Here is a 13040-nt window from a genome sequence, read left to right on the forward strand (position 1 = left end):
CGCCACCCAGGCGCCCCATTATGTTTATATATTTTTGAGAGAGACACAGAGCACAAGCAGGGGAGGGGCAGTGAGAGAGGGCGACACAGAATCTGAAGTAGGCTCCTGGCTCTGAGCTGTCAGCACAGAGCCCAACACCGGGCTCGAACCCACGAACCATGAGACTGTGACCTGAGTCGAAGTCAGACACTTAACCTACTGAGCCACCCAGGTGCCCCAAAATCCTAACTACAAATAGAGACCTATGGTGCCCTGCTTAAAATTCCCTTAATGGCTCCCAGCTGCTTAGAGCAAGATTCAGAAAACTTTCTGCAAAGGGCCAGATGGTAAATATTATAGGCCTTGCAGGCCAAGAGACAAAAATTGAGGCTACCGTGTAGGCACTTAGGTAACAGGAGGGAGTGCAATCTTCCTCAAATTTGTTTTATCAATGAAATTATGAGGAGGTTTCTTTGTAATCTAGTTTTGCTAATGAGAAGAACAGATTTCCTTTTTGGTGCCGATAAAATTTCACGTAGTTGGGGTTCAGGTAGTGTTCCCCTACCATCTGATCAATTTATGATCACCTGTAAAATGATTACAGGTTTAACGACTAACTGCAAAAAACATTTTTAACTTGGTCTATGTCCTTAACTATAATAAAATAAAACACAGGCAGTGAACTGGTCATTGTTTGGGACCCCTTCTTTTTAAAAAAATATTTATTTACTTTTGAGAGAGAGAGAGAGAGGGAGAGGGAGACAGAGAGAGAGAGAGGAGGGCCGAGAGACGGGGACACAGAATCTGAAGCATGTTCTGAGCTGTCAACACAGAGCCCAATGTGGGGCTCGAATTCACAGACTGTGAGATCATGACCCAAGCCCAAGTCGGACGCTTAACAGACTGAGCCGCCCCTAGACCCCTGCTTAAAAGATCAAGTCTCAGCTCCTTAACGTACAAACACAGCTGCAGGGACCTGCCCTCACGTCTATCCCAGAAACTCTCCCAACACAGTTGGCCCCAACTTTTTGCTTCTTAAACAGGCTTCGCTCTCTTATCCCTGAACTTTTTCTTCCAGCCCATTTCCAACCTGGGACTTCCTGTCTCTGCTCGCCTATATTCTCTTTCAGGACTACTTACCTGGACACCTTCCCTAAGCCCTTCCCTCCCATAGATCCCAGTGTGGACTTGGAGAACTTAGCACATAATATCACAGTTGGGCCTTTACAATCTGTAACTCCCTCACTGGCCTGGGATGCTTTCGAGGGAGGAAGCTACTGCCTACCTACTGTACTCACTGCACATGCTTCAAAAATAGGGACTGCATCCCAGGTCTTCTGTTTCCTGCACCATCTCCAGTGGGGACCACCCAGCTGCCTTGAGAGCACCATGTTCTTACACCCTAGCACGCTCCTGGCCTCAACTGACTGATCCAGGGTGAACACTGGACTCAAGTCAGGCCTACAGCCCTTTCTTGAGATCTTTTGAGCTGTGACTGAGAAATGGCACAGTGTAGGGAGTAAAACCCTGGAGGGCCGGCAGCCGTGATCTCCATCTTGAGGGGAGACACTACCATGACAGAGGTGGAGGAAGAGGATGTGCAGAGAGAAGCAGACAGGAGTCCTGGGCAGAGAGAACCTTGGAACATTCTCCTGAGCCTCAGCTGCATCCTGCTGTGCTAATCATCTGCCTAGTGGCCCTTCCTTGGAAACCACAAGACACCTGAGCTAGTTTGACCATTTTCTGTCGGTGGTGATCCAAAGATTCCTTGATCTTGGCAATCCAAAGATTCCTGATCTTGGCATTCTCCCCACTAGCCACTGATTCCCAAATGTTTTTAAGCATAGGAAGCTCTAGTTCAAACAGAATCTTACTGAGAAGCCCGGCATGTGAAATGGCTGTAATATAGGATAGACCACACGGTCCAGTGTAATAAAGCCCCACTCTGGCAACTCCTGACTTTGAAATCAATGCTGAGATACTCTTTTAGCCTCAGTTTCCTGCTTTTTAAACAAAACAAAACAAAACAAAACAAAACAAAACAAACAAAAAACAAAAAACAGAGCAGAGGTATCCAACTCTTCAGGTTGCTATAGGGCTTAAGTAAGTTAATATATGTAAATCGTTTAACACAGTGTCAGGGATAGAACAATCAGTCAATAAGCATTAAATTAGAAGTAGGGGATGGAGAAACCCAGGGCAACTGCCACTCTTAGCATCCTTATAACTCTTCCCTCAATAATGTCTTTGGCATATGTATAATGTTTAAATTATCTGAAATGATTAATATATCTTCCTGGTTAGACTGGAAAGTCTCACAAAGACAAGAAGCATATCTGTCTTGGTCACTGTTTTACCCCAGGTCTGCCTAGCACAGCTACTGGCCTCTAGAAGGTGACCAGTAACTAGTGTTGACTAAATGATAATAGATATATGTATCATCTTGTTAAAAAATATACACCATACATGTTGCCTTTTGCAACAGATTCAGAAAAGTCGTAAGAGAGATAAAGGCTCAATGTACAGGGTAGCCTACTCAAAACTAAAGTTAATTCTTTTGGTTTGGTCAGTTACATTACTTGGAGGTTCCCAGGTTTCACCATTTTAAAACTAATTAATGTAACGAAAACACAACATGACAAGACTTCAGAGGTACACTTAAAGTAATAAGGAAAATTCATAGCATAAAATACTATATAAAAAAATGGAAACAAATAAATTCAATTCCCTGTTCAAAAAGACAGGAAAAACTCCAACCAAGTAAAACAAAATAAGTTACAAGAAAATAAATAATAAGGATAAAATCAGAAATCAGTGAAACAGAATAGGAAGACAACTGACCTACGGAGTTTGAAAAACTAACAAAATAGACAAACCACTAACTAACTCAGCCAGCAAACAAGAGAGGAGATCCAAATATAAAACTAAGAAATGACAATAAGAAGATAACAACTAAAAAAGTAGAAATTTAAGAAATTCATGAGATTACTTTGCAAATCTCTATGCAAATCTATCTGAAAATGACAGTGAAATAGATAAATATGGTTTACCAAAATGACTTCATTGGAGCCAGAAAGCTTCAACAGAGCAAACTTTACAGAGAAATAGAGAAGACTGTCAAAGAATTCCCTGCTACCCCAAAAAAGCACCAGGCCTAAAGAATTTCACAAGAGGTACAAACCTTCAAAGTCTTGTTTTAGTGCTGCATAAATTCCTGTAGGCTTAGAAAATAAAAGTAAACTTCCAAATTATTTTTATGAAGCAAATATGACATTGTTACATTGTTACTTAAACAAGTATCACTTACCAATAAGGGCAAAACATCCTAAAATAAATGTTAGCAAACAGAATCAACATTGCACTGAGAAAATAGTTTAATATGACTAAGGGGATTTATTCCAGGAATGCAAGGTTGGTTTGATATGATAATAAAATATACCATATTAAGTGATCTAACAAGAATCATATGGTTATTTAATTCCACTGATGCTTTGACAAAATGCAGCACTTTTTTCTAATAAAAAAATACTCATGAAAATAGAAATTGATGGATACACTTCTTTACTATGGTAAAATATATAAACCTTAGTCCAAAGCCAGCATGTACCATATCAAGAATCACTAGAGGCATTTGCACTAACATCAGAAACAAGACAAGGATGCCTATTATCTCTACTCTTACTTATTATTGTATTGTAGGTACAAGCCAATGCAATCAGATAAGAGAAATCAATAAGAAACATAAGAATTGGAAAACAGAAAGTAAAACTATTTGCAGATGATGTAATGGTACACCTGAAAAACCTGAAAGAACCAATGTTCAAATTAACTCAAGCAAGAAAAGAATTAAGTAAGCTAGCAGAATATAAAATAACATAGAGAAACCAATAGTTTGCATGCACATACACAAACAGTTAAAAAATATAATACTGGATAAAACTCCATTTATAATAGCATTAAGGGAGAGGAAATGCTTAGCAATCGACTTAATAAGAAATGTGCAAAACTTGTATAAGGAACACTTTAAAATGTGCCTGAATGATACGTAAGTGGATGTGAACAAATATAAAGACATCCTTTGTTCTTGGGTAGAATGACTCTACATCATGAAGATGTCAGTCCTCCTGAAGTTCATTTATAAATAACATGCTCCTCAAAAAAAATACCATCAAACTTCTTATGGAGCTAGACAAGTTGGCACTAAAGTTCAGGTGGAAAAATAAATATGGAAAAATGTCTACAAAACACAATAGTCTAGGGAGATAAAAAACCATGAGGGGAGTCTAGTCCTACCTGCTATTAAATCATGCTATGAAATCTCCATAATTAAGACAATTAGGCACTGGAATTTGAGTAAACAAAAACACAAACAGAAGAGAATAGGAATCTAGAAATAGACTTAAATATATACACAAGTGTAGTACATGATGAAGGTGTCACCTCAAATCACTGGAGCATAGATGGGCTCTTTAATAAAATGGCACTAGACAACTGGGAAGCCGTTTGAAAAAAGATAACATTGGCTCCTTACCTCACACCTTCCACACAAACAAACCCCAAATTTAAAAAGAAACAGACATACAAGTACTAGAAGAACACATACAAGAATTCAAGAATTCCTCCATGAACTGAGTGTACCGAAAGAGTACAAGAAAATTGATAAATCACACTATGTAAAAAATTTAAAACATTTGCATGGTAAAAAAATAATTGATAATTCATTTAAAAACATATGTATATAAAAGGATTACTATATTGCTTACCCAAAAAGTGTTGGCTTGGATCAACTGTGAAAGTGATGTCACCTTACCTAAATAAGCCACTGATAAAGTTTCATTTACAAACAGCATGGTGGAGGGAGAGAAAGTGACCCGTGGGGAGAGTTTTCTCTGCATTAGTACTGGCTCCAGCTTTACCTTCTTTAGTTTCTTGTGGGCCCCACTCTGGTTCCCCTGTGCCAGGTCGGCCCCACCTAATAGCCGGTATGTCTCTGCCACTTCCGGGCTGAGGTCACCAAACACTGCCACTTTGGCTTCCAGGGACTCTCTCAGGATGGAGATTGCTCTCTGTGAAGGGAAGAAAAGTTAAAGTCTGGTTAAAAGCTCAAAGGCTGATAAAATCCATGCCTCTTAAGAAAATGGTGTGACTGATGTGTATTTCCACTTTTCAGGGGAATGGGTTTGGGTGGTGTCTCCTGAGCTAAGCCTACTCTCCCCTTTAAACAGGGGACAGGAAGTAGCATACATGTGAGCGGAGAGGTGCTCACCATGGAGACACAATGCATAAAGGACACATGGAGAGCAAAGCCACTTCAGACAGTGCAGGAATTCATTTCAGTCAAGCAGTAAGAGCAAAAGCTAACATGTTTTGTGTCCTTTATGTGCCAAGACCTGTACTAAACAGTTTGCATGTGTGAGCTCATGTAATTCTGTCTCCTCTAGGTAAGTACAGTTTTAATCCTCACTGAACAGAGGAGGAAACTGAGGTACAGAGCAGTCAAGAAACTTGCTCAGGTCTGACTCTTGATGTCGGCTCAGGTTGTAATCTTGTGGTTGGGGAGTCAGGTCCCAATTGGCATTCTCTAGCCACCATCCCCCTCTCTCTCCCTCTTTCTCTCTCTCTGCTCCTCCCCTGCTCAGGCTCTCTAAAGCAACAAACATTTTAAAAAAAAAAAAAAAAAAGGAAAAGAAAAAGAAACTAGCTCAGGATCAGACAGACAGCTCCCCAGTGGCAGACCTAGGATCTGAATCCGGCCAGTAATTTGAATCCTTTTCAGTTGCAGGCTCTTCTGCCTATGTGCCCAGGGACGTTCTTACATTAAGTGAAAATTAGAGTTTCCTGGCAATGTATGTACTTACAAAACATCCAGAACATATTCCAGGGTTTTCTATTTCTCATAAGAAATAGCTTAGGAAACCAAAAGCAAACATTCCAACATGGTGAAAAATTAAATATATTTGACATTTTGTTTGGTTTCTTGGGTTTATTTATACCAACATGGAATAAAAAACATGGCTTGGTCAGAACCCAGTATCTTCTGACATTAATCTCTTGAGTCAGACACTAAGACATACAGAGGGAAAGCCCTTTCTCCACCCCCCACATTTCTCCTGAAATTCTTCCGTGGTCTTGTACACGAAAGCAGGATTATGGCTGCAGGATACAAATGCTGAATTTGAGACTCAAATAAGGCCGGAACCAATTAAAGAGTGTCCCCACCAACTGGCCCTGGAGGTGTCCTGATAGCACTCCACAGACGGAAGGAGCTGGCAAAGCTCTACTCGTTTTATTGGCAGTAATATGGGTTAGGTGCTAGGGTTGGGGTGTGGAACCACAGAGAAGGCAGTGATGAGGCAGAAACAATTTCTTAGGTGGAAAGATGAAATCACCAGAGAAACTGGAAACTGTGAAGCGTGTGGCCTACCCTGGTACGTGGGGAACTTGCCTGATGCTAAAGTGCATCCCGTCCTTTTGTATCACATCCCCTCCCAACCCCGGTGAGCAAGGATTTAGCGTGGGGCAGGTGTTGGGCTCGGCAACTTATTCTTGTCAATTGGTTGCCAGGTTTGGAGGAGCCCATGATGGAAAGAAGAGCCGGACTCTTTTTCCTAAATGAAGCTTTCAATGCCATTTATATCCTGACTGGGGAAACTAGAGACAGATCTGCATGAACTTGAACGGCAGGTCACGATGGTGATGGACGAGATGCGACATGGGTTTGGAGGAAACAGAGACTGTGTCAGTCTGTGAGAGGTAGAAAAACTTAAGGGAGAGGAGTGAAGAAAAAATAGGACCTGGGTGGGAGGAGGAGAGGGCGTGGGAAACTGGGAGCCCAGGTGTGAGGAGGGCAAAGGGCAGAGCCAGGCAGTGGGCTAATCTGACTGCAGCACAGAGAGTGGGAAGGGGAGAGTGGGGAGACAGGCCGGGCTGAGGGATGGTGGGGGGCCTTTGCGCCAGGTTTGGGAGTCTGGATTTTCTTATGGGGAGTAAGAACCCGGAGAAGGTTCTTGAGCAGAAACGTAGCACAACTAGAAGATAAACCCACACAGAGTATTTTAATCTGTGGCAGAGTGACCTTCACCTACATTTTACCTTAAAAGACATTTTCCTTCCCAAAGACCACCTTCCTGTTGGTGCAGGGTTCTAGTCTAATGTATCGGCTGTGAACACATCTGGGGTGGTCTGAGCACAGCCCCATGCTCATGCCTGGGACTGTCCTCAGGCTGAGCCTTGTCAGCCAGCTCCAGCTAGAGCCCACAGGGAGAGGGCTGTGACCCATGCAAGGTTGCCACGCTTGGGCGGACGGGTTGCGTCACGCACAAGGGCAGGAGAACGAGGGCAGCTGAAATCTAGCCTGTGTTCTGCTCTCCAAACAATGTGTGCTGGCACGGGCTGCATCCCCCCGAGGAAGAGGCAGCTTTTTCTATTCTTACAAGGGCACCGGAGGTCTGGCCGGGGGTAGAATGAAAAGAGCCAGTTTGCCAAAATCTCCAAGGGCGGCTGAGGGGAGCGAGGTGCATCTTTGGTCAATACCACCGATTTGGGTGACTGAGGCAAGGGCAGTGAGGTGTGGCATCAGTGACAGACACCAGGGCAGGAAGCCAGGCAGGAATAGGGGAGATGATGGGTGCCCTGTGGTGGCTAGAGCAGTCAGGCGACCCATAGCCAAGCCTCCACCACCATGAGCAAGAGGGTTTCTGGCTACATGGAAATCAGTCCAGGCAGGGGAGAGACAGTACACATCCACACATATACTTACTATTCTTATGATCTGGTTCTATTACTCCTGTGCTGTGTTCATCATATTATTATATCAAACAGGATTCTATGATGAACAATAATGGGAAGAATCTAATGAGGACTGGGGAAAGGAATCAGGCAAACTGATGAGTCCTGAAAGATAGACCCTGCGTTATTTAGGAGATCAATGAGGAAGAGACCCCCAAGAGTAGGAACCAAAAGCTGGCACTTTCTGGAAGTAGGGATTAGAAAAGGCCAATGTGGCCAGAACACAGATCGGGGGAGGGGGCAAAAATAAGACTGGAAATGTCAGCAGAATCCAGATCCTTGAAGGTGTTGTGAGACACACAGGATTCTGATTTATTTTAAGGGCATTGAGAAGCCGTTGGAGTATTTTACAAATGGGGGTTTCACTGATCAGATCTGCTTTTTGAAAAGATCACCATAGCTTCCTTATTCAGAATGGATGAGAAAAAGTCAAGAGTGGAGAAAACAGCTGGGGGACCAGAGTCTGTCAGAGTGGTCCAGACAGGAGGTGATGATTGGCAGAAGTGGACATAGCAACCAATACATTTTAGAGGTAACAATGACTGATGACCTGGAAGGGGTAAGTCATGATGGGGGTAGACTACATCCTGCCTCTAGACTTCTGACCTGAGCACCCTCCCTAGAACTTCTACAGATATTCTAGAATCTGAGGCCTCTGGAAGGCCCTTTTCTAGTTGGGGGATCCAGAAAAATATGGAAACTCCACATGTTATGGTTACTGTAGTCCTACTTTGGTCTGAGGAACATGGGAGCATCTAGATTAAAAACCTGTGTTCCTTAAGCTCCCATCAATTGAGGGGGGGTTTAGGACAGAGCTGTGGGGGAAGTGTACAGAACAGCATAGAAAATAAAAGCTTTTCATCCCAAGGATTTGCCTTGATAGGTTGAAGTTGAAAAAAATATATACATCTATATACATAAAGGCAACAGCAAGTAGCTTTCTGGTAGCTGTTAGGCTTTGCATGGAATAAGTTCCCAAGGGTTTAATTACCAGTGAATATAAACTCTGGGGCTTGTTCTATTTTTACAAGCCATAAAAAAGCATGCCTGTATGGTTCAATGGACCGTGGGCTGTAACTTCTGTGCTGTGTAGCTCTCGTTAGATATGTAAATTCCATCCATAACCCAAAATTAGGAGAGAGGAATTAGGCACACTCACTGGCACCCTCTATCCCAGCCAGAACTGCAGGCTGTGATAAGCAGGGTCTGCCCACTGGGTTTTAGGTTTCTCGTCCTTTAGGATCCTTTGTGGGGAGTTGGGGGAACACGGCATCTACATTCTCACAAATAGTTTTCATTTTCCAAGAATGAGTATCTGGGAGCTGCCCAAGAGTGGCCACCTGGCATTATTTATCCCTGTCCCTATGAGAGCCGGGTACATACCTTGCCCATAGTAGATGCTTGATGGATGCTTGTAGAGTGAAGGAGTAGCCCTCTGGATGTCAACTCATGCAAATAACTAGTCAAACTTGGGTCCAAATGCATTTACCTCTTTTTGTCCGGTGACTTGTAGAAAATGGCAATAATCATCTTGAATTGAAAGAAATTTGGCTTTTCCCATCCCTTCAGCATCCTTAAGATTAGCCATGCTCTCTTGAAAATACTGCTTGGCCACATCTGAAGAAAAGCATCGTAAAAACATTTGAAGATTGCTTGCAGATTTCAAATGGAAACAGAATAAGTACCCTTTTAGTGGTGGTGAGCTATTTGAAAAAAATAAGTATTTAGACAAGAGGACCTAGTTAATTGGACTGTTTTTCAGAAAAGATTTAGGTCTCAGCAGGATACAGCAATTTACTTTCCTTGGTTTTCATACATTTTAGCTCTCCCAGCCATACAGTACAGATGGGGAAAATATTCCCCAGACTTGAACACACTGGTGAGTTTTCAGGTTAACCATTAATTCTTCCTCTAACTCTGGTTGCTGCTCACTGAGGTTAGGGCTCCGAGGGTCCACTCATTTTAATGGACTCTGTTATCTTAGAACATAATTTTACAGCATTAAAATTCTGCAAAATATGGCTGACATGCTGCTAAAGAAAGAAACTCAACCATTCCAAACACATAAACATACTGGTTATAATACAAGGAAAATATTTTTAAATATTTGCCAATCTTGAAAGCAAGAAAGGGAAAACCTCAGGTATGATAAATGAAGAAGGAACCAGAAGCCAGAACAGTGAGTGGGCATTGAAGCTGAGTGGACTGTGAGGGTGTTAGAAACAAAAGGTATAGTCTGTAAGGGCTAAAGTTTTATAAGCCTGAGGACTGGTGATGAGGCCTGAGGACTGTGTATGGTAGGAAGATGGAATGAAGCTTGCTACCAAAAGCCAAATCCTTCTGTGATAGGCAGAATCTAGGAGGACAACTCTGTCTAATCCCTCCCCTGTGACATGGGTGGAACTTGCAGATATGAGGAGATATTATTCCTTTGATGAGGTTATGTGATATACCACAGTTGACTTTAAGAGAGTGAGATTATCCCTTGGGTTTAACCTAATCACCCAAGGCCTTGAAAAGCAGAGTTTTCTTTAGTTGGTAGCAGAAAAGGCAGCCAGAGACATTCAGAACATAAGGGGGATTTGACATGAAGGTCCTCCATTGGTGAGATGGAAGGAACTATGGTGTAAGGACCCAAGAGTGGCCTGTGGGAGCCAAGAGAGGCCCCTGGCCAATAGCCAGCAAGAAAATGAGGACTTCAGTCCTAAAACCGCAAGGAACTGAATTCTGCTAATGACAGAAATGAGTTTGGAAAAGTATCCCCATGCCCCAGATGAGGATGCAGCAGGCCGACAGCTTGATTTTAGCTTGAGCAGAGAAGCCAGCCTTACTGTGCTAGACTTCTGACCGGCAGAACCGAATTGATAAATGGGTTTAAGCAATCAAAATTTGTTATGCGGCAAAAGAAAACTAATACGGTCAGGAATCCCTACAGTGGAGTGAAGAGCAATCGCAATGGTCCAGAGGCCATCCGTGGCTGCAGAAATGGCATCTGAAACTGAGACACCGTATAGGGGGCATCCACATGGGTGAGGCCTGAATCTGCATCACCTACTTGGTCTGGAAATTCTGAACCAAGAAATTAACTAGAAACTAGTCTGTAACTGGAGAAATCATAGGGTTCCAGCATAGGGGTCAGCAAACTCATTCTGTAAAGGACAAGATGGTAAATATTTTAGGCTTTCAGAGCCATATGGTTGCTATCTCTGCTATTCAACTCTGCTGTTGAGGCACAAAAGCTTCCACAGACAATACATAAATGAATGAGCATGGCTGTGTGCCAAGAAAACTTTATTTACAAATACAAGGGGGCAAGATGGTTTGGACCACTGACCCCTGCTCTAGCAGAGGGAAAAGTGATATCTTCCTCTTCCAGGAACATGGGACTCCCAATGAAGTGCCTGCTGGAGATGACCTCATGGTGACACATGACAAGCACATTTTTGCCAGAATAGACTATGACCCACGTATACAGTGGTCTACTTGACATTTCCACTTGGAAATCTCGTGTGTATTGTGTGGTGCAAAGACCTACGAGTGAAAAGATAAAATATAACCCTTTACTTCTTTACTTTTCCTCCATATTTGGTTATCACCTCTAATTTTGTATTTGTGCTACCTCCCTATTTTTTTGATTAGACCAGCTAGCATATTATCTATTTTAATACCTTTTCCAAAGAATCAGCCCTTGAATTCACTTTTCTCATACTGTGTTGTGAGTGCCAGGTGCTTCCAAAGAGGCCTCTATGAGGACAGCACTCCAGAACTCACAGAGGAGCGATAACTGGGTCGCCTGTGCAGAGAGGGTGGTTGTTCCTGAGTCAGCACAGCGAGTGGCAAAGAGGGCAGGCTCCAGAGGTCAGAGGTTGCCTGGCTCTGCTCCCTTCTAGCTGGGTGCCTCACATGGTTGACCTCAGTCTCCTCATCTGAAAAAGGGGAACATAACGCTAGTGCCTCCTTTATAGGGTTATTGCCAGGAGTAAATGAGTTAATGCATACAAACAACTGAAGACACGCCTAACACCTAGTCAGTGCTCAATAAATGGTAATCATTTTAACTTAGGGACAGCTTTGAGGGTCATGGTTATGGACCTCTGCTGCCTATGCTAGGGTGACCAGCAGGCACACTGGAAGCACAGGTGGACTTATTAAAAGGACGGGAGCACTATGAAAGTGGTCACAGGTGTAGAATACTGGGCTCATCTCATGTGCACCGGATGTGTGGCCCTGCACACCACGAGAGCTCTGGGAACACCTGAAGTTCATGCTGAGAATGTCTCAAGAAATGATTCAAGTACACTCCATGTGATATGTTTTAGAAAGGAGAGAAGCCAACCCTTGCGAAATGTAGTCTACCGAACCCTGTCAACGTAAGGAAAAGATAGGTCTGAGAACAAGTAAGTTTCATTTATCTGCAAGATTTACTTTGCTTGGAGCCTAGGCGGTTGCCAGACGGAAGCAGGAATTCTGCTGTGAGGTGATGCCTCTGATTTGAGTCCTAGCTGCCCCCAGAGTTTGTAGCTATAGACAGAAGTTAATTGAACTGGAGCCCCCTGTTCCTTTCTTTCAGTGAGGGTCTGCTAGACCAGCAGGGGGATGATTTCTAGAGTATTTACTCAGAATTTTCTCTTGGTAGGAGAAAATTTACCAAGCAGAAAATCTCTTTACTAGTAGCTGACTCATGGGAGAAAGCATTACAGATTTAATGCTCAAACTAAGCATTAATTTTGGCTACTTTGATAATCTGATGACAGCAAATTAGTGGGGATGATGTGGCATTTATTTTGTTGATTTTAAAAGCATAACAGAGATGAACATTCCATGTCTAAAAATTAACAACGATATTCCGGAGCAGAGTACTCCTGATATTTTAATTTTCTGTCTAATTGGGAATTAACCAAAAAATGTAACTGAGCCTTTAAGAGTTCTTTTTTGGGGCGCCTGGGTGGCTTAGTTGGTTAAGCGTCGACTCTTGATTTGAGCTCAGGTCATGATCTCGTGGTTCATGAGATTGAGACCCATGTCTGGCTCTGCATTGAGCCCGCTTGGGATTCTCTTTCTCCCTCTCTCTCTGCCCCTCCCCTGCTCACATGCGCTCCTCTCAAAATAATAAACTAAAAAAAAGTAAAAAAAAAAAAAAAAAAAAAAAAAAAAAGGTAGAGATCTTCCTGAGTCTCAGCCTTGTTCTCCTGAGATGAGCTCTTACTATGAAGACTGGCAGATATAAAGAGCGTAGGAAGGAGCTGGGGCTGAACAAGGAGGGACTGAGTTTC

The 13040-nt window shown here is 42.8% G+C and overlaps 1 protein-coding gene across 10 annotated transcripts in view; it reads right to left on the reverse strand.

The window, feature by feature from the left end:
* The window catches only part of TTC23 (tetratricopeptide repeat domain 23), a 104982-nt gene that overhangs the window by 12543 nt on the left and 79399 nt on the right, over positions 1–13040 (reverse strand). For all 10 annotated transcript variants that reach the window (XR_007152906.1, XR_007152905.1, XM_047862300.1 and 7 more), the window contains exons 8-9: positions 9257–9384; positions 4896–5045 (exon numbers count right to left, since the gene is read on the reverse strand). Coding sequence is in view for 8 of the 10 variants with exons in the window: in XM_047862300.1 (XP_047718256.1) it covers positions 4896–5045; positions 9257–9384 (278 nt within the window). In the remaining 2 variants the exon portion in view is untranslated. The remainder of the gene's footprint in view (positions 1–4895; positions 5046–9256; positions 9385–13040) is intronic.

Source organism: Prionailurus viverrinus, chromosome B3 (genome assembly GCF_022837055.1).
Source record: "Prionailurus viverrinus isolate Anna chromosome B3, UM_Priviv_1.0, whole genome shotgun sequence".
In the NCBI taxonomy this organism is placed as follows: domain Eukaryota; kingdom Metazoa; phylum Chordata; class Mammalia; order Carnivora; family Felidae; genus Prionailurus; species Prionailurus viverrinus.